The sequence below is a fragment of the Anastrepha obliqua genome, chromosome 5 (genome assembly GCF_027943255.1).
Source record: "Anastrepha obliqua isolate idAnaObli1 chromosome 5, idAnaObli1_1.0, whole genome shotgun sequence".
NCBI lineage: Eukaryota > Metazoa > Arthropoda > Insecta > Diptera > Tephritidae > Anastrepha > Anastrepha obliqua.
In genome coordinates this window covers 26,650,815-26,677,043 of record NC_072896.1, presented here as the reverse complement: position 1 = coordinate 26,677,043, position 26,229 = coordinate 26,650,815, and the positions used below count along the sequence as shown (strand labels likewise).

At 38.4% G+C, this 26,229-nt stretch overlaps 1 protein-coding gene across 1 annotated transcript in view; it reads right to left on the bottom strand.

Annotated features, from left to right (window-relative positions):
• Positions 1-26,229, bottom strand: part of LOC129248673 (semaphorin-1A) — a 323,037-nt gene that overhangs the window by 54,184 nt on the left and 242,624 nt on the right. The window contains 4 exon segments of the mRNA XM_054888304.1: positions 11,616-11,761; positions 24,312-24,392; positions 24,632-24,753; positions 25,159-25,300. Of these exon segments, the coding sequence (XP_054744279.1) occupies positions 11,616-11,761; positions 24,312-24,392; positions 24,632-24,753; positions 25,159-25,300 (491 nt within the window).

The window sequence follows — 26,229 nt, the reverse complement described above, 5'->3', positions numbered from 1 at the left end:
TATGTAAACTTCAAAATGCGTATGATTTGCCCCATACCAACCATGGAATGCCACTCTATAGCAATCCTATTTCATGCGGTTATAATTTTCATACTTTTAAGTGGAACATCTAGCGAAATTTTTACTACATCAGCACGCAAACTTTTCTTCACTATGTCATCGTTTATTTTAGAAGAAAAAGCAGCTAGCATGCGAGTGTATGTGTGCATATCGAGTAAGTGCTATTTGTATGCATGTGTGTGTGTATGAAATGTAGAGTTTGCACAAAGTTAAAATTATGAAAGCGCAATTTAAACTAGAAAAACACAAATACGAGAACACAAATACATAAGCGCCAGCAATTCACATGCATGCCAACTTGAGAGCAAACAAGCAAAAGAACGCTACATTCAGCAAAGCAGCAAAGAGATATGGAGTATGTAGATGTGAGTAGGGCCATTTCAAGTACCAACCGTCTAGAAATGAAGGATGGAAGGAAGGAACACGCAACACAGAAACAAAAACTAGAAAAACAACACCAACAATATGAGTGAAATGCGAGCAGCATAAATTGATGAGTGAGAGCGAAATGCTCGGGTGAGCGGGTGAACGGACAACGAGCGAGTAGTTCAGTGGGTTTTTATGCAGTATTCGGTAGGTTGTTGGCTGTGGCTGCTTGCGTGCGAATATAAAAAACTTTTCATAGCCATAAATCTTGTCCAAGTGCGAATGTGTATGACATAAATATATGGACAAATACAAGCATAATTTTTGGCGTGCCAAAATATCAACATAAAGAAGTATATAAAGGGTGGTGAAATTTCAAGGACCGATGTTGAATGTGAACCACACCTAAACGTCAAGCTTTTTCTGCATTTAATTTGAAATCTTTCAATTTCAGACTAACTCAATTTGAACCATGGAAAGATACATAATACAGCAACGCGTTAAAGTTATTCAGACTTATTGTGGGCGTTCAAATCAAAACGGGCGTTCGAAGAAACATTTTCACCTCAGTGGATTCGTCAATAAGCAGAATTGCCGCATTTGGGCGTATGATGATCCAAGAGTGATTGCCGAAAAACTAATGCACCCACAAAGAGTGGCTGTTTGGAGGGGTTTATGGGCCGGTGGCATCATTGGGCCGTATCTTTTCCAAAATGAGGCCGTTCAGGCAGTTACTGTGAATAGTGTTCGCTATCGTGAGATGATAACGAACTTTTTATGGCCCGAATTGGAAGATATGGATGTGGACGATATGTGGTTTCAACAGGATGGTGCCACTTGTCACACAGCTAACGAAACAATGGTTCTTTTGCGCGAAAAATTTGATGGCCGAATAATCTCACGTCGTGGCGGTGTCAATTGGCCGCCAAGATCATGTGATTTGACACCGTTGGACTTCTTTCTTTGGGGTTATTTGAAAGAAAAGGCGTACAATTCAAGAGCTAAAGGATGAGATAATTCGGCACATTAACGGCATAGAACCTCAATTATGTCTCAGCGTTATCGAAAATTTGGACCATCGGATGGAGGTATGCTACCGAGGCCGCGGCGGCCATTTGGCCGATATTTTGTTCCATTCGTAATTGACTCATACCAATATTATCATATTAAAGAGAAACGACAATGATTTCCTAAAAAAATCGTATTATATTCAAAATCAACACCGGCCCATTTATAAGTAAAAGGTGATCAGATTGGAGGTACTTTTTCCAATAGGGGTCAGATAGATCGCGCGTGACTTCTCTCAAACTAAATTCATAACATTCTTCAGAATTCATTAACATCTCATCAGGGACAGACTTACGCCTCAACAAATACCAAATCGTACGATTGTATCACGAAAATCGACGCTCTGTGAAAATGTGAAAAGTAGTCATCGCGCGCTCAGGTCAACTTATGGTGTACATAACCGTCCTACTCAACGCACTATTTGGCAAACCATCGGCAAAATTGTGAATAATTTTACATTATTGGATGATACTCGATCGATTAGATTACGTATAGCATGAAGCAAGGAGAATATTCTGGCTGAAAATATGAGTTTTGCCGAAGGCCCGGAATAATCGATTCGTCGGCGATCTCAACAACTTGTCCTATCTTATGGCACTACTTGGGCGATGCGATTTTACGCAAAGGTTTTGTTTTGAAATCGTATAAAATACAGCTAGTTCAAGATTTGAAGCCCGCTGATCTTCCAAAACGTCATAATTTCAACGTCAACAAACAAAATTGCCATATTTGGGCTGAAGAGCAACCCGAAACCATTCAAGAACAGCCATTACATCCTTTGAAAACAACCGTTTGGTGTGGCTATACAGCGTTTGGGCTGGAGGAGTCATCGGCTCAAATTTCTTCAAAGACGAAGCGGGCGACAATTTAACAACGAATGGCGAACGCTGCCTGATAAACGACTTTTTGATGCCGCAAATCTGCATAATCCCATAATCTGCACAACATTGGGTTCCAACAAGACAGCGGGCGACGCTAGTTGCCATACAGCCCGTGAAACAATGGATTTACTGCGTCTTTGTTTAGGTGAGCAAGTTATCTCTTGTCTCGGACCAGTGGATTGGCCACCAAGATCGTGAGATATCACACCTTTGGACTTTTATTTGTGAGGGTACATACAGTCTAAATACTTTGTGGATAAACCAGCTTCGATTGAAGTAAGCCAACATTCACCCAACTAAAGTTATTCACGAGGTACCGACCGAAGTCCCCCAGCGACTCATTCAAAATTGTTGTTTACGGATGATCAAAGTACAGCGCAGTTGCGGCCAACAGCCAACATTTGAAAGGGACTATTTAAAAAAAATAAAATTCATGAATGTTTCTACGCAAAAATAATAAAGAATTGAATTTGAATCAACTTTAACTTTCTCTGTTTCATTTCAATTTAAAATCCGATACCTCTAAATTGATCACCCTTTACATTGACATACATACATACACAAACAGCGTCGCTCATACATATCTACATTCCTTTAAGCGAGCGCATAACTGTGTCATCGGTGCTGTTGCACTTTGTGTGGCATTCAACATTAAAAACGTTTATGTGCAACGCATACATGCCCACAAATGGTGTCCTGTTACCCACACAAGCAACGGCTTGCAAACGAACTAACTCGCAATTCTATTATGTGCATACGCAGTATTGTGCTTGTATGTGTTAGCTTGCGGGTTATGCGTTTGTGGCATGTTGCATACATAAAAGAAGTAAATTACGAGCTACTTAAAATTTTCTGCGCAACGACATGACGCATGTGCATATTCCCGTACACACACACATATATGTATGTAAAATATGTATATGTGTGGGTGCTTTTTTGCAGCACTAAGTGCCACATTGGCGCGGCGCCATAGAAAACACTTCAAAACGCCGTTCGCCGTCTAAGGATGTGTGTCAAACGCTCAAGTGGCCGCGAAGAGTAGACGCTGACAATGGCGCAGGTGAAAGACGACGAATTTGTGAAGTCGAATGCGAAGGCGCACCAAATGTGATGGTCAACGTATGTGTGTGTTTACTGTCGCGGCACTTGACGCTCATGAGCAATTTTCGGCAAAATTAAATTTCCCCGTTTGTAAAGTATGCCACGACGCAGTGATGGTGGTACTGCAGCGGTTAGTGGCTGGCAAGATGATGTATTTTATAAAATTGATTACATTTCGCGGGCAGAGGTGAATAGAGACGAGTTGTGGTGAAACTTTACGTTATTTTTTTGATTCGGCGGGAAAATGACAGGCCGCCGATCAATGGGGAATTTTCGTGCAATTTTGTCCAAAAATACTAGATCACGCAACTTTCGACCGATTTTAATATTTTTTGTATTGTTCATAAATTATTTCGAAAGATATTGTTCAGGACACAAATTCAGGTTTATTTTTATTAAATCAAAACACCCTTTGTATAGGGGTACTTTTAGGAAAAATTCAGAAAAACTTTAAAAACAAAACAATATGTGTATTCAAATTCGGTTGGGAATTTTTTATTGCAGTTTTAATCAACGCCAATACGTCAGAACAAGTACGTGGCGATTGATCGTAGAAACGACAAGAGTCGGGAAACGCCAGCCAGTTTGTTCTTGGCGTAGTTTATGAGATGCCTGATTCTCTCTTTAATTGTACCCTTCCAATAAGAACTTAGCCTCATGTAGCCCTTCTTCGTGCTTAATTGCTCTCTTGATGGCACGACAAGTAATAGCTTCAGTTCGATTAATACCGAGATATCGTCTTAGCCAATGCATCAGGCGCTTCATTTTTAGATATTCCCATGTGTTGTGATACCCTGATGAGATTAGGCAACCCTAATAAATTGAGTTTGTCTATGCACTCATAGACAGATGACATAAAAGTACACTTCCGCTTGGGAAATGCTGGAAAAACTACTCACTCGCATGGCCAGATTTGGTTTGGGACTATAGATTCCAGCACCTAAGCCTTCCGGTGTGTTTGGACCATAAACTTCTTCTTGAGAAAAGCTTTAGGTAAATGGTAGCAAATAGTTTTCTGTATAATATTCAGATTCTTGGCAATGGAATAAGTGCTTTAGGATTTCCATGATTTCATCAAACATTTTTTAAGGCTCGACCTACTACAGGATTCGGCACTCGAAGTGTAACCAACTTCAGACCGCTTGTGGAGCTGATGCATGAACTGTTTGTTAGTTAACTAAATGACTGTCCAGAGTATAGTTTACAAGCGCGCGGAAGCATTTTGCCGAGAGTAAACGCAATATAGTGTGATTGCGTTATATTTGGCTGGAAAATCACAACCAGCGATTGTTTGTGAGCTCAAGCACCCTGGCGAAGGGCCAGTCAAATAGCGAAAGGGCTGAAAATATTTGACCATAGAATCCGCCGCACCTTGATCCAAAAGGCGCATGATCTCACACTAAAGAAGCAAAAAGTCAGACTTGAAAGAGCAAAGAAGTTGCTCCGCTTGGCCGAAAGCGTTCAACTTCCGAACATTGTGTTTTCTGACGAGGCAATTTTTCAAATTAAAGAAATGTTCAACTAAAAAACAATGTTCCGAACTTGGCTCTCAATTTCACAAGATGCGAATCCGTTGGATTATTCACTTTGGGCCATTTTGGAGAGCAAAGTCCGACCTAAAAGACTGACCAGTCTCAAGGCGCTGAAAAAAGCCATTGCCCGCGAGTGGGCCGAAATACCTCCAATTTACATTAAAACAGCTGGCGATTCGTTTCTGGATTGTCTCAAGGCCATAGTCAAGGCAAAACGTGGTCATATAGAGCAAAAGTAAACTGATTCTTAATTTTATATTATATTATATTTTCACACATTTTTTACTTTGAATTGAATAACATTAATTTTCCAAACTAAATTTATCGTCTTTTTAATTGGTTACACTTCGAGTGCCCGACCTTGTATCATGCTCTTCTCTCAAAGTGCATACTACCTGCATGGAATCATTAAACCCATCGCTTTGTTATTGTATTCCATACTGTATTGGATCTGTAAACAGCCCAAATTTTCTGGCCGTCTGTTCCAGCTTTTCATAGAAATGGTTTAGTGCTTCTGGCTAAATGCAAAACTGTCAGAGAACATTTTTTGAAGCGTTTTGTTTAATGGGAACAAAACGCTTCAAAAAACGCGTAATAGTAGAACTCGCATACTATAATCGTTACGATGTCAACCACACCATCGAAAGCATTATATGCGGCTCCCCGATTACTATAGTATCTTTTAGGCTGAACTAATAGCAATAATGAAACCGATGACACTGGTACAGTGTGCTGCGATACCTGCAGATGATATCTAAATTTTCACTGACAGCCAGGTGGCGATCCCTTACAAAGCAGCCGACAACCTCCAAAGTAGCTATGAAATGCCGCACATATCTCAACGAAATGGCTGAGCCATTTCATCTAAAGCTAACATTGTGACATTGAGCGACGAACTGGCGAGACTCGGCATCAAATAGAACGATGCGTACTTAGGCAGTGGCATACCCTTACGCACATATAGGCTACATATCTTTGAAGAAATCGTAAGAGCAGCCAATGAAAGACGGCGTAATGAAACCATCTGCATAATCGCCCGACAATTGTGGCCCCGACTCTCAATGCTAAACGCACAGAATCTCTGCTAAGCCAAAATATTCATAGTCTTAGTCTTAGCACACCGATTTCAGTTATAACGGGGCACGCCCAGAGGATGGGTGTGCAAACACATGACTTCTGTAAAAGCTGTCTAGATGAGGAAGAGGAAGATGCGATCTTGCACCTTCTGTGCCATTGTTCTGCTCTAACCAGACGAAGACTTATTATTCTAGGTAGACAGTTTTTTGAATTGAAAGATCTCCGCTCTGCTGAAATCAGGTATATTCCAAAATTTTTGAAAAGCACGCACTGGTTTTAGGAGAGATAGGAGATTAGAAGAAGTTTCTCACACTGCATCGCAATGGGCTATGAGCCTGGGTGTGTCACGCAGGACGACTGCTTCAACTTGTTCTAATATAACCATGACCCGATGAAATAGATACATCTATAAGATGTGACTTTCCAAATACATCTAGTAGAAAACTCTACATACCCATGTAAGCCCCACAACAACACGACAGCACATTAAAATTTGGGCCAGTTTTGACAAATTTCTTTGAAAAATTTCTCAAACCTTTCATCTAAGGCCACAGTTTTTAATTGGAGTTCTAGATAAATTCTTGGTATGCAGTTTTATAGCCCATTCATAATTTTTTTTTTTTTTGTCAAAAAAATATCGGAAATTGTTCATTTAAAGACGCGCGCATATATAAATTTTTTTTTGCTGGAATGTTGGTACAGCTGGCCTCTATAGTGTCGCAGAGCTTGTTTTTGGCATTTAATTATATCAGTCAACCGCAGGTATGCTTTGCGATTTTGTCTGAAATTTTGTGTTTTGAACGGTGTTTCGTGTGCCGAATCGTTGAAAATGTTGCAAAAAGCCTATGGCTTAGTGTGCTTTATCAAAAACACGAGTCGTATAGAGGTTTTTGCGGAGCGCCTAGAAGTCCTGGAAGATTTGCCCCGATGTGGTCTTCAACGGATGTAAACGTCGACAAAGTCAAAGAAACGGTGCTGTAAAACCATCATTTAAGTTTAAGGGAGTTAGCTCATGGCCTTAGCACGAATCATTTCGTAACATTTTACACCATCAATTGGGCATGAGACACGTGGCTGCCCGATTTGTTCCAAGAGAGTTGAATTTCTGTCAAAAAATTCATCGGAAGAAGGTGGTTGAAGACACGCTTGAACAAGTGAATCCGGACCCAACGTTTATCTAGCACAACGAAATAGGTGATGAGATGTGGGTATATTAGTTTGACATGCAAACCAGTCAAGAGGCGGGTGAATGGCGCTATCCACATGAGTCGAAATCCAAAAAACCACGTCAAAGTCGGTCAAAAGTGAAACTCATGCTACTCGTTTTCTTTGATTATCATGGTGTTGTGCACTCGGAATTCATTCCATATGGTGCTACGGTAAATAAGGAATATTATTTGGAAGTTATGCGACGTTTGAGAAAGAATAAGCGTAGGAAACGGCATGGATCTTGCACTGTCTCAAAAGGCTCATATCGTGTATACTTTTTTGACCAAAAACTCGGCAAATATCATGGAACAACCACCGCATTCACCGGATTTAGCTACCTGTGACTTTTTCCTTTTCCCAAAACTTAAATTGCCACTCCCCGGAGTGGCGCCGCTATGAGTCGATAGAGATCATTAAGGAGTATTCGTTGAAGGAGCTGAAGAAGATCTCTTCAAATGCCTTTGAAAGGTGCTTTGATGACTGGACTAATCGTTGCCAGTTGTGTATTGCTTCAAATGGAGCCTATTTTGAAGGCGACAAAATAAATTTTGATTATTAAACAATTATTTTTCGTTTTATTGAACGATTCCCGCTCCTTTTTTGATGGAATGTAAATATCGTACAAATATGGAGAAAAAGCGCAACACCGAAAAAGCGCAAATCATGGAGTCAGGATGAAAAATTCTTGGAATTTTACTAAGTTTTGCATAAAACTGAAATGAAACTTGTCTCTATATGTTTTTTATTAGACATTGAGCCATCATTTTACAAAGAAAAAAACAACTATGCATATTAAAACAAAAAAAAAATACTTAAAGCTAGTGAAAATGTTGATGTGCTATCATTGGTCGTGGACTGCGGGAACATAAAATTACTTAAAAAAAAAACACAAAAACATCCTTCGACCATCGTTGGGTCACCAAGTTGAAGGTAATGTGATGTGAAAACCGGCAACTTCAAGCGTACAATATCTAATTTGGCGTTGAATTGCGGGCTGGGCATCCGTTTTTTGATATTGCGACAGGAACTCCACACACACATTTCTCAGTATGCGGCACGAATGAATGTGTGTATGTGCGAGAAATGGTAACCGCACCCACTGCAGCAATACCAAGCTGCAATACTCGCACTCACACATACACATACACACATGCAAGCCACAGCTAGCGAATTGCACTTGTAGTTAGGCACTCATCTCCGCCTCAAAACTACCAAATGTTATGCATTTTATTTAAAATAGTTTGGCCGCTAGCAACGCCCGCGGTGCGCTTAGTTGACTGTTAGTTGTAGAATGGTTAGTGGCACTGTTGCATCAACAAACCATAATCATAATCGTAATGATCATTTTCGGACGTGCAATTGACAAAAACACACAAACGAACGCAAACACACATCCGCAAGTGCAGCAGGCGTTGTTGCTATGCTATCTCTAGCTTTCTAGTTGTTGTTGTTGTTGTTGTTATATATACTTAACACAAGCGTTTTCCTACTGCCCTCCACCACTGCTGTTGTGTAATAACATTTACATTGCAGCAGCAGCAGCAGGGGCTGCTCAGCGGTCGGGGCTGCAGCGGCTGGGGCGAGCGCAGACAATGACAATACCAACAATCATCAACGACAAAGACAACAATTTCATAGCCACTTGCGCGTTAGCCACTCACCCGGTGGTACGTGACCGACATCCGGCCTTAGCGCAATCATAAGCGCACACGTACACGCACACTGCACTGTGCATACAAAACATGCACCTCGCTACATGACCACAGCCACACACGCACACATGCACTCACACACACTAGCTAAAAAAGTCAATTTCGCTTCCCGAATGTCAGCTAAAAAGTCAACGCCGGATGTTATGTAAAGGACGTTGGTGAACAACATTTTGCAAGGACACACCGAAATGACTTGGGGCAGTGTATAAAGCGAGACAGGATGTACGATTACATTGGCGTGGAAGTTCCTCTACATATTTACTTACAAACTTAAAATACACCTATGAAAGTGTATGCATTAAGGACGTAAAATTTTGAGATTTTCACGAACTCGGGAGGTTTGGGATCCCGTTATTACAATTTCGGTATCCCGAAATAATTTCGGGATTTAGATATTATTTGTAATTTGAAAAAAGACCCATCCATATACATAATAAATAAGTGGGTTTTAAATAAACCTTTTTAATGAAAGTTACGAGACAAAAGGCAGTGGTTCCATTTACAGGTATATGCATTTAATAGTATATACTGCAGCGTATATATAACTAAAGTAACTTAAGAAAAAAAGATCGATCCAAAAAAATTCGAGCAAGTAAAAAAAACTAAAAAAATTCTCTTTTTTCTGTAAAAAGGGACTTTTCTTCGCCTTTTTCATATGCTTCGTACCCAGTCATCGGAAAGCTATTTGAAAAACTATTTTCTAAACGACTAAAGAATATAATTTCTAATAAAAAAATAAATACCATCTCACCAATTGGGATTTCGAGAAAAACATTCAACGATAGATCAGATACATCGTACAGTACACATCATAGAAGAGGCCATAGAAAACAATCAAGTGTGTTCGGCAATATTCCTTGACGTCGCACAGGCGATTGATAAAGTGTGGCACGAAGGTCTAATAGGTACGCTCAGAGCGATGCTCCCATATCAATATACTGTGCTATTGGAATCATATCTCACAGACAGATATTTTAGAGTGAAACAAAGGCAAGCATACTCAAACAATAAAAAAATTAAAGCTGGTGTACCACAAGGCAGCATTCTTGGGCCAGTACTGTATTTGCTCTATAATGCACATCTACCTGTTTCAGATACAAGTAGATAGCCGCTTTTGCTGGTGACACGTGTATCTTAGCCTATGGAAATAACGCAAATGAATCAACCAGAAAGTTACAGGCATCGATAGACGAAGTTGTCGCATGGACTGAAAACTGGAGAATCAAACTAAATGAAAGCAAGTCTGTTCACGTAGACTTTACAAGCAAGAAAGTAGCCTTTAACCCAGTGAAAATATCATCTGCTACTGTTCCGTATAGTAATACAGCAAAATACTTGGGTATGACTTTGGATGCAAAGCTCAGATGGAAAGAGCATGTCAAAATGAAAGCAACTGAAGTCAACTTTAAAATTTAAAAAATTAAATGGTTAATTGGCAGAAAGTCTACATTGACAATACAGAACAAATTATTAATATACATACAACCAAGTAGTTAGGCCGGTATGGACATACGGCCTTCAATTATGGGGATGTACCACTAAATTAAACATTGAAGCTGTACAATGCCTGCATAAGAATAAGATTCTCAGAGACATGGTCAAAGCACCTTGGTATGTGCGAAGTCACGACCTGCACAATGATCTGTCGGTGAAAAAAGTCGCTGATATAATATAATCCCAATTCTTGCAAATTAGCATGAAACCAGGCTGAAAGAGCACACAAACCCGGAGGCCACAGAGCTTACCAAAACAGTCGGCACAAGACGACTTCGAAGAACTAAACCACGAGATTTAGTCGCCAACACTGTATAATTCCTTGTAAAATATTTATTATATAATTGTTTTTAAATTTCAATGTTAAGGATAGAATAATGTTACTTGTTAGCTTAAGCTAGGCGTAATACCATGAAATGTATACAAATTTTATAACGTTCAAATAAAATTTCTGGATTTTAGGAAAATAGTGCCAAAAATTTCGGGATCGCAACATTCCGGGATTGGCATACCTAGTATATATATATATGTATATATATATAATTAGCGCGTACACCCATTTTGGGTGTTTGGCTGAGCTGCTCCTCCTATTTGTGGTGTGCGCCTGGATGTTGTTCCACAAATGGAGGGACCTACAGTTTTAAGCCGACTCCGAACGGCAGATATTTTTATGAGGAGCTTTTTCATGGCAGAAGTACACTCGGAGGTTTGCCATTGCCTGCCGAGGGGCGACCGCTATTAGAAAAATGTTTTTCTTAATTTTGGTGTTTCACCGAGATTCGAACCTACGTTCTCTCTCTGAATTCCGAATGGTATTCACGCACCAACCCATTCGGCTACGGTGGCCACTTAGTATACATACATATAAATTCCTAAATAAATAAATATAGAAGTTTAAGCAAATAATCTCGAAATATACCACAATCCCGAAATTCCGGGATTTACAACCCTAGTACATACATCTATACTCAAATGTACAGCTAGTTTGCTTGTAACCGCTGCTACCATAGATAGCATTTGCTGTTTTTTTGTTGTTCTTTTTTTCTGTTTTTTTTTTTGCGGCTGTTAGTAAGGTGTGTCCTGAGTACTCCTACCATAATATTCAAGGTACTTACATTGTGCTCGTTCTGACCAAAATTGGCTGACCGAAAAACGCCGGTACGTTCTCATCCATTAGCGAGTGTGTTTTGATGAAATTCAGCGTTGGTTCCGGCAGTGTTCGTGAATCATTATGGCACGAACCGGGACGCGGCTCAGGTACCTGCAATGGGAAAGCATACGAGTTTGTGTGTGTATATTAGTTATTGCTTTTGGCCAAAAGATGATGTGCACATTTTCGGCGAGGTTCTAAACGATGACGTTGCAGTTTTTTTCTTTGCAGAATTTAATTTTTAATTTTCATTTTTTGAGCGCATAAAGCAAAGAATGTGGAAGATAGTAATCCAAATATAATGAGGAAAAAAGATATGTGTATGCTGCTTTCATATGCGGAAGCCTATTCTGTCAAATAAATATAAAGAACATTAAAAAAATGCAATATTTTCTCTTATCCTAATTAATTTAAAGCACATTTTTTTTTTTAATTTTTTAATTTTTTTTATATTTTAAATTTTAATTTTTGCCCAAAAATAATCATTTAACTACGTAATTTTTATGGTATTAGCAAATTTTTTAAACAAAAACAAAGAAACTATAAAATTTTTTAGCTGGCAGAGTAACCTAACCTACACTCGTGACAGATGCGAACGGAATTCTAAAGCTGCCTTGATGCCAATATCTACTAGACAACCTTTTAAGAAGAAGAATTTGGCTATAATTATTCCTCACAGAGAAGAAGCAACTGATTCCTGATCACCAATTTGATTTTCGTTAATCACGTCATCACGCTACAGCTGAGCAGATTCACCGGGCTCATAACACGATACGAAAAGTACGGCGACATTCCTAGATGTTACTTGAAAAAATCTAAAACATATAAATAACAAAACACTTATTTTAAAGGGATAAAATCATATCTAAAGGATAGGTACTTAGGTAGAACTAAGCTGGGAGATGAAGTTTACTAATCTGGATTTGATTACTGAAGGTGTTCTACAAGGAAGAGTTTTAGGACCAGTTTTATTTCATATTATTTACTGCTGATCTTCCACTCTCGAGCAAGATTGATACAGCTATAAGAGTATATGCAGACGACCTTATGTCATCGGCATGCTAGAAACACAATTTTTGAAAGAAAATATCCATAATTTAGAGGCGTGGCTTTATAAATAGTGAAATAAAGTAAATCCTACCAAATCTAAGCAAGTCACGTTCATGCTAAAACGGGAAACCTGTCCTGCAGCTACCTTATTTAACCAGCTCATTACACAAGTTAATGCCGTTAAATACGAGTACCTGGGCATACACTTGGACAAACATCTTACGTGGCAAAACCACACAATGACTAAACGCAAAGAACATGGCTTAAAGCTCACATTCCTATATTGGTTAATAGGCTCTAGATCAGTATTGTTGTTGAAAAGCAAGCTTCTATTATAAAAGGTGATTAAATTTCAAGGGCCGATGTTGAATGTGAACCACACCTAAACGTCAACGACACCGTTGGACTTCTTTCTTTGGGGTTATTTGAAAAAAAAAGGTGTACGTCGATAAGCCAGAAACAGTTCAAGAGCTAAAGAATGAGACAATTCGGCCGGCACATTAACGGCATAGAACCTCAATTATGCCTCAGCGTCATCGAAAATTTGGACCAACGGATGGAGGTTGGACCGCGGCGGCCATTTGGTCGATATTTTCTTCCATACGTAATTGAGCCATACCAATATTATCATAATGAAGAGAATATAAAGCCATCATTAAGCCCATATGGACTTATTTCATTGAACTATGGAGATTTGAAGCAAAAAAAAAAAACGTGCGTGTAGCGTAGTACACATAACAGAAGAGAAACTTTCAAGGCATACAAAGAAAGAAGGAAAGACCAGAAAGAGATCCGAGAGAGAATGAGAGAGAGGGAGAGAGAGAGAAAGAATATATATCTAAATAAATTCACAACATTCGCAGAGAATATGGTACAAATAGACAAAATTTACAAAAAACGGAGCAGCCTCGACCGGTGTAGGTACACGCCGGCCACAAACCGTGGCAACAACGCGCACTACTCTGAGCGTTTACCACCCGCACAAACGCAGCGATTCCAGGACCGCAGCAACGGCCCCAATTACCGCAAGGCAATACCAATAAATCCGACGCCGGAATGGATAGCACTTTATGGTACGCACAAGCAATAGCCAGGAAACGCAAAGAAGCGCCAAAAAGTAGGCACAAAAACAAGGCTAAAAATTGGGACCAAAAAACACTCAAAACAGCAGGCTCCAAGGAAATATAACGCCAAAAAGTAGGCATCAAAAATAAAATTTGCACCAACAATCAAGATGCCAAAAAGTAGGCAGTGTTATTTCTCACTAGAAATTAGCAACCACAAAAAAAAACTCAAGAAAAATAGCCTAAAGTGTATCTAAGATATATATAAGGTATAGCTCTATCTCTCTCTCCTTTTACTCTACGTTATATCTTTTTTCTCTCTCGCGGAACGAAAATCCAGAAAACGTTGCACGGCCTTGAAATATTACTCTCAATCCTCGCTCGTTCATCGACGTCTACAAAGTTTCACTTTAAAAAATTAGGATGATTGCGGGAGCCCTGAGGCATATGAGAAATGAAATAATACGAAGTAAAAGGTGAAATAAGCGAAAAATATGCTAAGAGACTGTCAATCCACCCCAGCAATCTTGTCAGATATATTCTTTAGCACAACACCTATGTACATATAAGTACATACCACGCCTCAGAAGAGGTAGGCCTCTACACAGAACCTTATAAGCCACTAGAAAATATATATTCAAACACAATCCAAAAAAAAAAAAAAAAAAAAAAAAAAAAAAAATCACACAATGCTCACCACACGACATGTGATGCTTAAGTTATAGATGTGTGTTGACATTACTTTCTCGAGCTGCTCAAGATCTCCTTTGTTAGATTAAGCTATTATTAAAATTGCTTATTATTTTACAAAAAAAAAAGTAATGCAAATAATTTGGAGTGAGAAATAAAAAAAAATTGTTTGCCACAGTGTCCAAAGGTATATCGCTGGGAGTGCACTTCTGTGGTTTTCCGATATCCAATTGAAAAATTCAACTCAACGATGGAATTAACTTGCGAAATAATAGCGAGTGCTGTTAATAGCGAGAGATGCGAGGGAGAGTTTTAAGAAATAAAGCCCAAAATAGAATTACAGCGGGTGGTGATCAGCTGATAAACTTCCATCGGAAAATTCGGTCGGTTAAACAGGCGGTCAGTTGCCACAGTACTTTGTGAAGCAACTCGTCGAAGCTCATTGTTAACTTCATTCTAAATTATTGAAATGTTGTGGGTTTTCTTATGCAATTCGAATACTATTTTCTTGTTTTTTGCCTGATGTTGCTTGTAGAAAAACGAATTGTCATCAAAAGATCAGAAAAACAATACTCAGGGTTGAGAAAACTTCAATGAGTCTATTATTATATTTTTTCGATGGCAAGAAAACCGTTCCCGCCGCAATTCTGTGCAATTTCGTGCTAATACGAGGGGTGCCTTTTATATGTCGGGATTAGAGAGCAAAATCAAATTTAAATCATCGAAAATCACTTTATTGTTTTTCAAAATATTCTCCATGAAGATCGATACACTTTTGCATGCGTTTGAACCAACTGTCGAAGCACTTTTGCCACTCTGAATGAGGTACCTCCAAAACATGCATTCTGAATGCCGCAACCGCTTCTTCAGGTGTCGAAAAACGTTGACCTCTCAGTTTGGTTTTTACGTACGGGAATAAAAAGAAGTCATTCGGTGCCAAGTCAGGTCTATACGGCGGATGACCCTCAATGATGCTTATAAATGCAGTTGTTTGAGTCGATGTGTGAGAGCTCGCATCGTCCTGGTGAGGAGTGATCCGTCTTTGGCGATTGGTTTTCCTAATTTCTTGGAAGACAACTGGCAAACAAATGGTTGTGTACCACTCAGAATTTACCGTTCTGCGTTGTTCTAGTGGTACGGTTGCGACATGTCCAGTTTTTCCGAAAAAACCGGTGACCATTTGTTTGGAAGTGCTTCGTGCGCGGATTTGGCTCATCTTGAAACACCCATACAGTCGACTGCTGTTTACTTTCGGGCTCATATGCGTAAATCCATGATTCATCACCTGTCACGATGTCATAGACGTGTTTCGAAGCCCCGCGATCGTATTTTTTCAGCATTTCCTTCGACCAATCGACACGAGCCTTTTTTTGAGCGATTGACAAATTGTGTGGGATCCAACGCGAACAAATTTTTTTGACAGTCAAATGTTTATGCAATATTGAATGTATGCTGGTCCCACTAATGCCTAAAATTGTCTCAATCTCACGATAGGTCACATGACGATCTTGCAATATCAGTTCGCGCACAGCATCAATGGTTTTCGGAACAACAACTGATTTTGGACGACCTTCACGAAATTCGTCTTGGAGTGAACTACGACCACGATTGAATTCACCATACCATCGATAAACACTGGTCCTTGATGGAGCTTTATCGCCAAAAAATGAATTAAGTTCATCCATGCAATGTTGCTGAGTTAATCCACGTCGAAAGTTGTAACAAATAATCGCACGAAAATGTTCACGATTTAATTCCTTTTTTGGACCGAGATGAATATTTTAAGTTACTGTAAACAACACAAATAGCGCTGGTATTTCAAAACATTCTGAGTACGTAAAAGCCAAAAAATGTCAAACTTTGCGATACAGCTGTCAGTTGCCAGATTGCAACATCAGGGTTGCCAAATCCCGACATATACAAGGCACCCCTCGTAAATGCAGTCTAATTTTGATAACGGGTGTCCGTCAACCCATTACCCGCTGTAAGTTGGATCAAAATCTGATTTTTAGGCGCCAGTTTTTGGGGTGCTCGAAAACTGGCCACTGCCAAATACTGCAGAAAAGGGAGTTGCTCCAGTTCGGAGTGATAATTCAGATCACCGAAGCCATTTCGTGTAGAGCGATTAACAGCGGTTAATCCACATCTACTACTATAAAACTTTGTGTCAATCTGACTCTTACTCTCTCATATATCTCCCAAATGCTCATATACCTATGTACGTAAGTATTGTATGTATTGAGCATATAAATTGCAGGCTACTACTCGTACTACTACTTATTGCTAGTCACCCTCAGTGTTAGTATCCATGCACGTATGCACTGTATGTAGCTTATACCCACTAATTGGCCACTTAAAACCAATAGTTGTAGTACTACGACACGAATACTGCAGACGCGATTAAGCAGATGTTTATGTAGTCGCATTAAAAGTCAATCACGATTAAATGAATTTTAATTTGTGCGCATTTCAGTTAAATATGCACTCAGACGGATGTGTATAATATGAAGAACGAGCCTGAGCGGGGCGCAGTGGAATGAAGAGTGCGAGTGCGAGACGACATCAACTGCGGTTTGTGGCATATCAATAAAAATGAGTGGTTAAGTGCCAATCGATGAGGCCAATTTCATTGAATGGACTATATAGAAAAATAAAGCGATGCTGTTGATACAAGCAAACAACCATACGTATACACGCGTACAGTGAGTGCTGGAGAAAATGGTACAACAATTTTTATAATGCTTGTAAATTTAATTTTTTTCTTTTTGTTAATTTTTTATATACATTTTTTTTAAATCTAAAACAAAAAAATAACCAAAAAAAAAAAGAAAATCTCTCTAAATGAAATAATTGGAAAAATCAAAATGAAAACCAACATAAAAAAATTGAAAAAAATTGTATCAAAATATTTATTTTTATTTGGAGAAAATGTGCAGGAATGTCAGCAACAAAAAAAAAAAAACGTAAAACTTCGAAACTGTTGGTAATAGCGTCTTAAAATGTGCGCCACGCTCAATTAAATAATATTTGATGGGTTACAGAACTGTGTAGACGGTAAAATTATGTACAAATTTCTGAGAATTTTTGGAATTTTGATGAAATTTTTTCGCTTTTGAAACTGCACAGTCGCTAAAATTATGAAAAAATTTCTGAGAATTTTTGGTTTTTTGTAAAATTTTGTTGCATTTAATTTTTTCAAATAGTTTGTCACTTTGATGTCTACTACCTTTTTTAAGAAATTAGATATGGAAGAAATGCGCAAGACTCTCAGCGAAAAAAAAGGATAAACTCTTTATAAATTGTTGGCAACAGCGCCTTTAAATTTGGTTTTTTTTCGAAATTTGAAACTTTATTGACGTAAAATGGTTACAAATTTAATATTCAAAGTATTGTCCATCGCTTACTACTACTTTTTCCCATCTTTCTGGCAATTCACGGATTCCCTTTGTGAAAAATTCGGTCGGTTTTGCCGCAATCCACGAATCGATCCATTTTTTGACTTCATCGTAATTACGGAAGTGCTGGTCAGCCAGGCCATGTTGCATCGATCGGAAGAGATAGTAATCGGATGGCGCAAGGTCTGGACTATACGGCGGGTGGGGTAGGACATCCCATTTGAGCGTTTCTAAGTATGTTTTGACCACTTGTGCAACATGTGGCCGAGCATTGTCATGTTGCAAAATAACTTTGTCGTGTCTATCGGCGTATTGCGGCCGTTTTTCTCGCAGTGCTCGGCTCAAACGCATCAATTGTCGTCGGTAGACATCCCCCGTAATCGTTTCATTCGGTTTCAGTAGCTCATAATACACAACACCCAGCTGGTCCCACCAGATACACAGCATAACCTTCAGGCCATGAATATTCTGCGCCGACGTCGATGTTGAAGCATGGCCAGGGTATCCATACGTTGCCCGACGTTTTGGATTGTCGTAATGGACCCACTTTTCATCGCCAGTCACAATTCGATGCAAAAAACCCTTTCTTTTGTGCCGTTGAAGCAGTTGTTCGCATGCCATAAAACGGCGTTCAACGTCTCTTGGCTTCAATTCATACGGCACCCAATGGCCTACCTTTCGGATCATTCCCATGGCTTTTAAACGTTTGGAAATGGTTGATTGATCAACTCCCAAAGTTTTTGCAACCTCTTCTTGCGTTTGAGCCGGATCTTGATCGAGCAATTCCTCCAATTCGGTATCCATGAACTTTGGCGGCGCACCCTCGCGTTCTTCGTCTTCCAAGCCAAAATCACCACTTTTAAAGCGTGCAAACCACTTCTGGCACGTTCGCTCAGCTAGAGCATGCTCACCATAAACTTCCACCAAGATACGATGACTTTCGGCTGCTTTTTTCTTCATATTAAAATAATGAAGAAGAATTCCCCGCAAAAACACATTATTTGGCACGAAATTCAACATTTTCAAGTGTGGTAAAAATATTGTTGTTTACGCTTCAAATAAAAAACGTATACTGACGTTTGTGCCTTACGACAGTAGCTCTCCAATGAATGTTTGGAAATGTGGATCGATGGAATAATAATCAAGTTACGCCATCTGTTGTAAAACCGCACGAACTTATTCATAGTCCATAATAAAATTTAAGGTCTAAAAACTGCACGTAAAAATTAAAAAAAAAAAAAAAATTTACTAGAACTTCGAGGAAGTTTTGCCGATTCAAATCTTTAAGTAGTTTAGGATTTCGATTTTTCCTACTTTTCTTCGAAAATGAACTACGAAACTGGGTATTCTAAAATAATTTGAAATATTTGATTACACCCATCGTTTGAAAAGTCCATGCAAAAATAAAAACTATTTAACCTTCCGTTGGGTACTGGGGTCTAGCCAAACTTCTCTGGACATAAATTTAACCTATTTCTGTTATAGCTAACATCTAGTTCTTCCAGGTAGCTACCTAAGATCTCATTTTCTATCGATCTGTGTTTATAACCTTTTAAAAATGATCCTCGAACAGCACGAAAAAAAGTCCGACCCGGGCGCCCAACCGAAGGTTTTAATAAAGGTGTCCAGCGGAGAGTGAAAAATAAATATAGGGTCCGCCATATAACTTTACGGAATCAAAAATGCTATAAAAAAGAAACTACTCAATATTTTTCCAAACTGTTTTTTTTTATTTTGAAGTACAATCCTTCCGGTTAATGATGGAATACAACTTCATTCATATGGCTGCCTCGGCTAGCCATGGACCATCCCATACGATCGGTCCAATTTTTCAACACATTTTCCATTGTATGCGGCGGTATTTCAGCTATGACATCGCGTATGTTGGTCTTCAGTGCATCAATTGTTGCTGGTTTGTTGGCATAACACTGGTCTTTGATGGCACCCCAAAGATAATAATCCAACGGCGTCAAATCGCAGCTCCGAGGCGGCCAAACGATATCAGAATTTCGGCTGATAATGCGATCTTCGAAGACAGTGCGCAAAAGATTGATCGTAGCATTCGCTGTGTGGCAAGTGCGCCATCTTGTTGGAACCAAATGCCGCCATTATCCTTCTCTTCAATTTGTCGGAACAAAAATTCGTTCAACATAGCCCGGTAACGCTCTCCATTGACGGTTACGGCCACTCCTCGCTCATTTTCGAAGAAAAATGGACCAACGATGCCTCTCGACCAAAATCCGCACTAAACAGTGATTCGTTGTGAATGCATCGGCTTTTCTTCGAGTGCGTGCGGGTTTTCTGAGCCCCAAATGCGGCAATTTTGCTTGTTAACATACCCACCGAGATGGAAATGAGCTTCATCCGAAAAGATGATTTTTTGGTAAAAGTCTTCATCGTACACATTCTGCAACATTACCATGATTTTCAAAGTAATGTCGCAATATTTCCTAGCGTTCTTTGAGCGTATACACAACCATTTTCGTTCAGCGGAAGAATAAAACTAATTTTCTGTCAAATCAGATGACAGCTAAGTGTTACCATTTTTCAAATAATACCTAGTTCAAATCCGTAACGATAGATGACGGGTCCTGTATTATCTTTTATTTTTCAACATAGTCTCCTTTTAAGCTTATACACTGCGTCTAACGCTGTTCTAGTTTGCTGATCCCTTTCGACTACTAGGATTTGTCCAAGTCTAAAAAATAGCTTTTCGCTTCTGCTATCACCTCCTCGTTTGAATAAAATATTTTTCCCGCTAGCCAGTTCTTCAGGTTGGTAAACAAATAACAGTTCGAGGTTTACGAGGGAGCCAAGTCTGTAGAATAGAGGGCATGTGAAACGATTTGGAGCCCTATTTCCATTAATTTTGTGGTCACAACTGCTGAGGCGTGAGCTGGTGCGTTGTCGTGATGGATTAGGAGAATCACTCGATTTGCTCGATACCAAGGAATGCCAAACACAAAGAAACGGGCCGATCTGGCTGAAACTTTATGTGTCTTCTTTTAAGAGATGCTACTTACTAAACATAGCTCCGATACGCGCCAGTAGTGCCATCTTTCTGATTTTGCACGCACTTTTCAAACAACCCTCGTAAAAGTTATACAGAAAATATTTCCTATACACGTGAAATTATAGGTTTTATGTATTGTATATTAGTAAATAATAAATTAAATACATTTTTATTTTTATTTTTTTTCATTTTCTCATCAATCCAAAATTTTAAGAAGAGATAAGAATTTTACAGTTTCAAAGTACTAAATATTCAAAAAATTCTTCTAAGCGCTTATATTCACTTAATGAAATTAAAATTGACATGAAAGAAGAATTTTCATTAGGACAAATGTAGTAGAAAAATGTCCTTTGAAAAATGTATCCTTAAAGATGTATGAAATTTTAAAATTAATTATTTGAAAAAAATGTATATGTCCTTGGCGAAAAATAAATACAATTTTTGAAGCGAAACTTTCTCGGCATCGATGGACGAGCGAGAATGGCGAGTAAAATTTCAAGGGCATGCAACGTTTTGGGCATTTTTGTTCCGCGAGAGAGATAAAAGATATAACGTAGAGGAAAAGGAGAGAGAGAGAGCTATACCTTTTATATATCTTAGAAACACTTTAGGCTATTCACGTCTCCCTGTGCGGTCCTTCGTCTTTTCACCCACTCCTACGCTAAGGCTATAGTTAGAGCAAGAGAGAACGACATATACATTATATACAAGGCGTTGGAATATAACAGAGAGAGAAGGAGAGTGACGCGTAAACGTGCAGCACTAACGCCATATTACTATCGTAAAGCGAAAGAGAGCAACACTTTGTTAGAATAGGACAGATAGTAATTCGCATGCGCGTATTAGACGCGTTATAGTGCTAGACGTTATATGGGCGCACGGCTCTAACGCCACGCTAATACATCGGAGCGAGAGAGAGCAACGTATAGTTAGAATACGACAGATCGTATTGTGCGTGCTGTGACAGTACGCGTTGGCGATAGACGCTATATATACGCAGTTGATATACCACGTGTATTATTATTCATTTTTGTATTTTGTGATTATTTTTGTAAATTTTGTCTATTTGTATTCTCTGCAAATATTGTAAATTTATTTAGATATATATTCTTTCTCTCTCTCTATCTCTCTCATTCTCCCTCGGGTCTCTTCCTCTTTCTTTGTCTGCCTTGAAAGTTTCATTTCTGTTAGTGTACTTCGCTACACGCACTTTTTGAATAATTGGATGTATTGATATCAATATTAAGCCCATAGAGTATTTAAAACAAATTTTTGAAAATATACTTCTATGAAACTTTAAATAAAAAGAAAACAAATTGGTAACGCACTGCACGAAAATTGAAGCGTATTATTAAAATTGCATTCTGTGCGCTTCAAAAAATTTAGATAATCTGATAAGAATCTAAGTTTTGTTTTTAATTACATTTTTTGTTGGTCAATTTTAAATTTTTCACATTTTTTTTTTAATTTGTTAAAAACTACGGGATTGGATTTCCTCTCCTTTTGTTAGCAGAAAAGTATTTTTTTATAATTAATTAACATGAAATCATTGCAAAAAATTTAGGTCTATTATATCATAATTGTATTTACTACAAAATTGCATTCTCAAAATATTCCTAAATCTCTGCTTAGAATTTTTGAAATGAAAAAAAAAAAAACAGTATTGTTTTATGAAACATCTGGAAATTCGATTTCTACTTATTTGGTTTAAGGAATATTTATGTTGATATAAAAAAATTATAATAAATTAATACAGTAACGAGATAGACTGCAAAACTGCATTCTCAAAATATTCCTAAGTCTCTGCTATGAGTTTTTGAAGTTTAAAAAACAAAAATATTTTTAAAAAATCTGGGAACTCGATTTCTAATTATTTCGTCCAAGATTATTAAATCTTTTTAATGAATTAACAAAGTAATAAAACAGACTGCAAAACCGCATTCTCAAAATATTCCTAAATCCCTACTTAGAATTCTTTAAATAAAAAAAAATATTTTTTAAAAAGTCTAGAATTTCGATTCCAATTTGGTCTAAAGATTAATTATATTTTATTATGAATTAACGAAGTAATGAAGCAGACTGCAAAACTCCATTTTTAAAATACTTCGAAGTTCGTAAAGGGTGTTTTTTTTAGAGGTTAGGTTTTCAAGATGAAATAGAACGTATATAATTTAATATTATGGCCAAGAATTTAGCTTTATTATAAAGATAAGGGTTTGCCATTTGCTCGAATAAATTCCAGCCGAGAGGCCCAATTTTCAACCACTTTTTGCAGCAATTGGGGCCGTATGTCAGCAATAACGCGCCGAATATTCTCTTCCAAGACGCCAATCGTCTCGGGCTTATCTGCGTAGACAAACGACTTCACATAGCCCCACAAGAAATAGTCCAGCGGTGTTTTATCGCACGATCTTGGAGGCCACGCCACAGGTCCACGGCGCGAGATAATGCGCTCACCAAAAGTTTCCTTCAATAAATCGATTGTTGCGTTGGCTGTATGGCATGTAGCGCCGTCTTGTTGGAACCAAAGGTCGTCCACATCAACATCGTCCAATTCAGGCACGAAAAAGTCATTAATCATGGCTCTATAGCGCTCTCCATTGACTGTAACATTATGGCCGGCTTCATTTTTAAAGAAATATGGACCAATGATTCCCTCTGCCCATAGAGCACACCAAACAGTGACTTTTTGAGGATGTAACGGCGTCTCAGCAATGGCTTGTGGATTATGTTCACTCCAAATGCGACAATTTTGCTTATTGACATACCCATTCAACCAAAAGTGAGCTTCATCGCTGAACAAAATTTTCTTCGATGCGTCGCGCGAACCGAACCATTATTTTCGTAATAAATTTGCACGATTTGCAAACGTTGTTCAGGTGTAAGTCTATTCATTATGAAATGGCAAACAAAACTGAGCATAAATCAAGTGACAGCTGTCAAAAAGACCATCTACGAAAAAAGTAGTGCCAACTTGAAAACCTAACCTCTAAAAAAACACCCTTTACTTAACATTTTTGATATAAAAAAAGTTGAATTTTGTAAAAAGTCTGGAGTTTCGATTTATGTATACTCATTTCGTCAAAATGTTAACTATATTTTTGTAATGAATAAACAAAGTAAAGAAACAAACTGCAAAACTGGATCTTAAAAAAAATTTAATTAAAATCTAATTAATATAAAATTTTTTTATTAAACTTTTTTATTTAAATTTTTTTTTTTTTTAATTTTTATATAGTTTAAAATTGTGATTCTAATTTTTTTTTTAGTATATCAACCTCCTTTTATAATAAATTAGCAAAAAAATTAAAATTAAAAAATATTGAGAAATCCCTGTACGATTTTCAGTAGCACGCACTGTACACGTGTGTGCAGGTAAACAAAAATACGGAAAAATGTGGCATTTTAATTGCGAAAATAATGAAAATTGTGCAAAGTGTGCCATATACCTTGGTTTTGCTGACAGGCAACCAATTCGAGTTAATGCTGCTCTGCTCCTTAAAGTTACCCTCGAATGTGTCCGCGATTTTCTGCAATGAGAAGGATAAATATAAAAATATGTGTGTGTATATGTGTGTGCTCGTACATATATAAAATTAAATTAAACACGAATTCGGCAAAGTGGAAAAATCAACAAAATTGGTAATGAAAATAAAAGCGAACGCTAAAAAATTGTTAACACCACCACCACCACCACTGCCTGCCTGTAGAGGACCTCTAATGGCGGGTGTATGTGGCTGGCTGCGCGAAGTCGAGTAGTCGCACTTACCTGCAATGAAAATGCACAAACTGCTGAGCCGGGAATTGAATTTGTTGGCGTATTAAAAACGCCATAAATCAATTTGGCGCTTGTGTGGCCATAGTGTCCTTCGACGAGATTGCTGGCCGATTCTGGTTGGCAACAAAGTTGGGCGTAGATCGAATAGCAGCGAAGAAATGGGATTTAGTAAGCGCACATCCAAATGGGGGGATCCAAATACGACGAGTAAGACAGTGAAGGCAGAAGAAGTAAAAAAGTAAATGAAATGAATTGCATGAATTTCAAAAAAAAGTTTTCAATGGAATATTTGAAATGACTTTGAGCGTCGCATGAGCGCGTGATTTGCTGCGCGCCGCAACAACAACTACAAAAGCCAAGAAGGATATAAAAATCTTAAAATCTAAACATTAATTTTAATGTCACTCAGCAATTGAAGGCGGCCGGTATTCGGCAATTCACGCCCATAAAAAAATTGGAAAAAGAAATGTAAGAAAAAAAGAAATATATGTACATATTTTATTCACATTTTCACTTACGTATCTCATTGAAGTAGAACGGATATTCGCCTGGTATGGAGCAATTGAGGCGCGATTTCAGGAATGACGTCCAGCGGTTGCGAAAACGATGCGGTCCACCCTTGTCCCATTTGCAGACGCGCGCCACGCGTGAATAAATTGCCTAAATTTGGTGAAATGACAAATTCACAAAAGTAGCAAACAAAAAAAGTACAGAAAACGCAATATGTAAATCATGGTTGACAAAAAAAATGAAAAATGCGAATATTAAAGTATATAACGGGTGCTTTTTTAGATGTATAAAACACTGTCTTGCAAAGCTTGGCAATAAAGTTGGGGCTTCACCGGTTTGACGGTTTAACAACGGAATGTTTTTGGCCTAGAAATCACTTGACAGACCATGCAGAATGAGCTGACGCATAAGTCCATTCATAACTACCATAGCAAAAAAACAACTCAAATGGAACGCAGGTTATGGCTATACCGATTAGTTCTTAGGAACGAGAGGTACTACATTGGAAAGAGAGGGAAGGCTTCACGCTGAAAGTCGGGCGGTCATTAGGTGTTTGAATTTTTCTTCCATGGCACCATTAGATTCGGAATTAAATACCAGTTTGAATTTTCCAGAATTCTCAAGACACTCCGTCTATATTAACTATTAGACTTAAGGCCTACAAAGATTATTTGAAAGATAGGCGAAGACAGCGGGAGTGTGAATTCATTGCTCGTCTGCAAACTTCCTCGTCTCTTTTATGAATTTTAGCAGCTTTTTGAGGGTAAGCGAATTATAGCTCGTCCTTTATCAAACTATCCGAAACAAAGATTTACCATCTACCATAAGCCTCGCGAAGGCCGGAAAAATGTTCAAAACGGTTCATTGCTGATGCTTATGCCGACGATATGCCCATGGATTGTGCCCAGCAATGAGTCTTATCAGCGCTCGTAGCTCAACTCCTTCTCTGTCTGGCCTTTTCAGAAATCACATGGACATTTTGCAAGTTTCACCACTGCATTTATTAATGAAACCTTTGGTGTATTCGACAAGGTCGGCCACAAAATTAGTTCCGGTGCAATTTGATGTTCCAAAGAAGC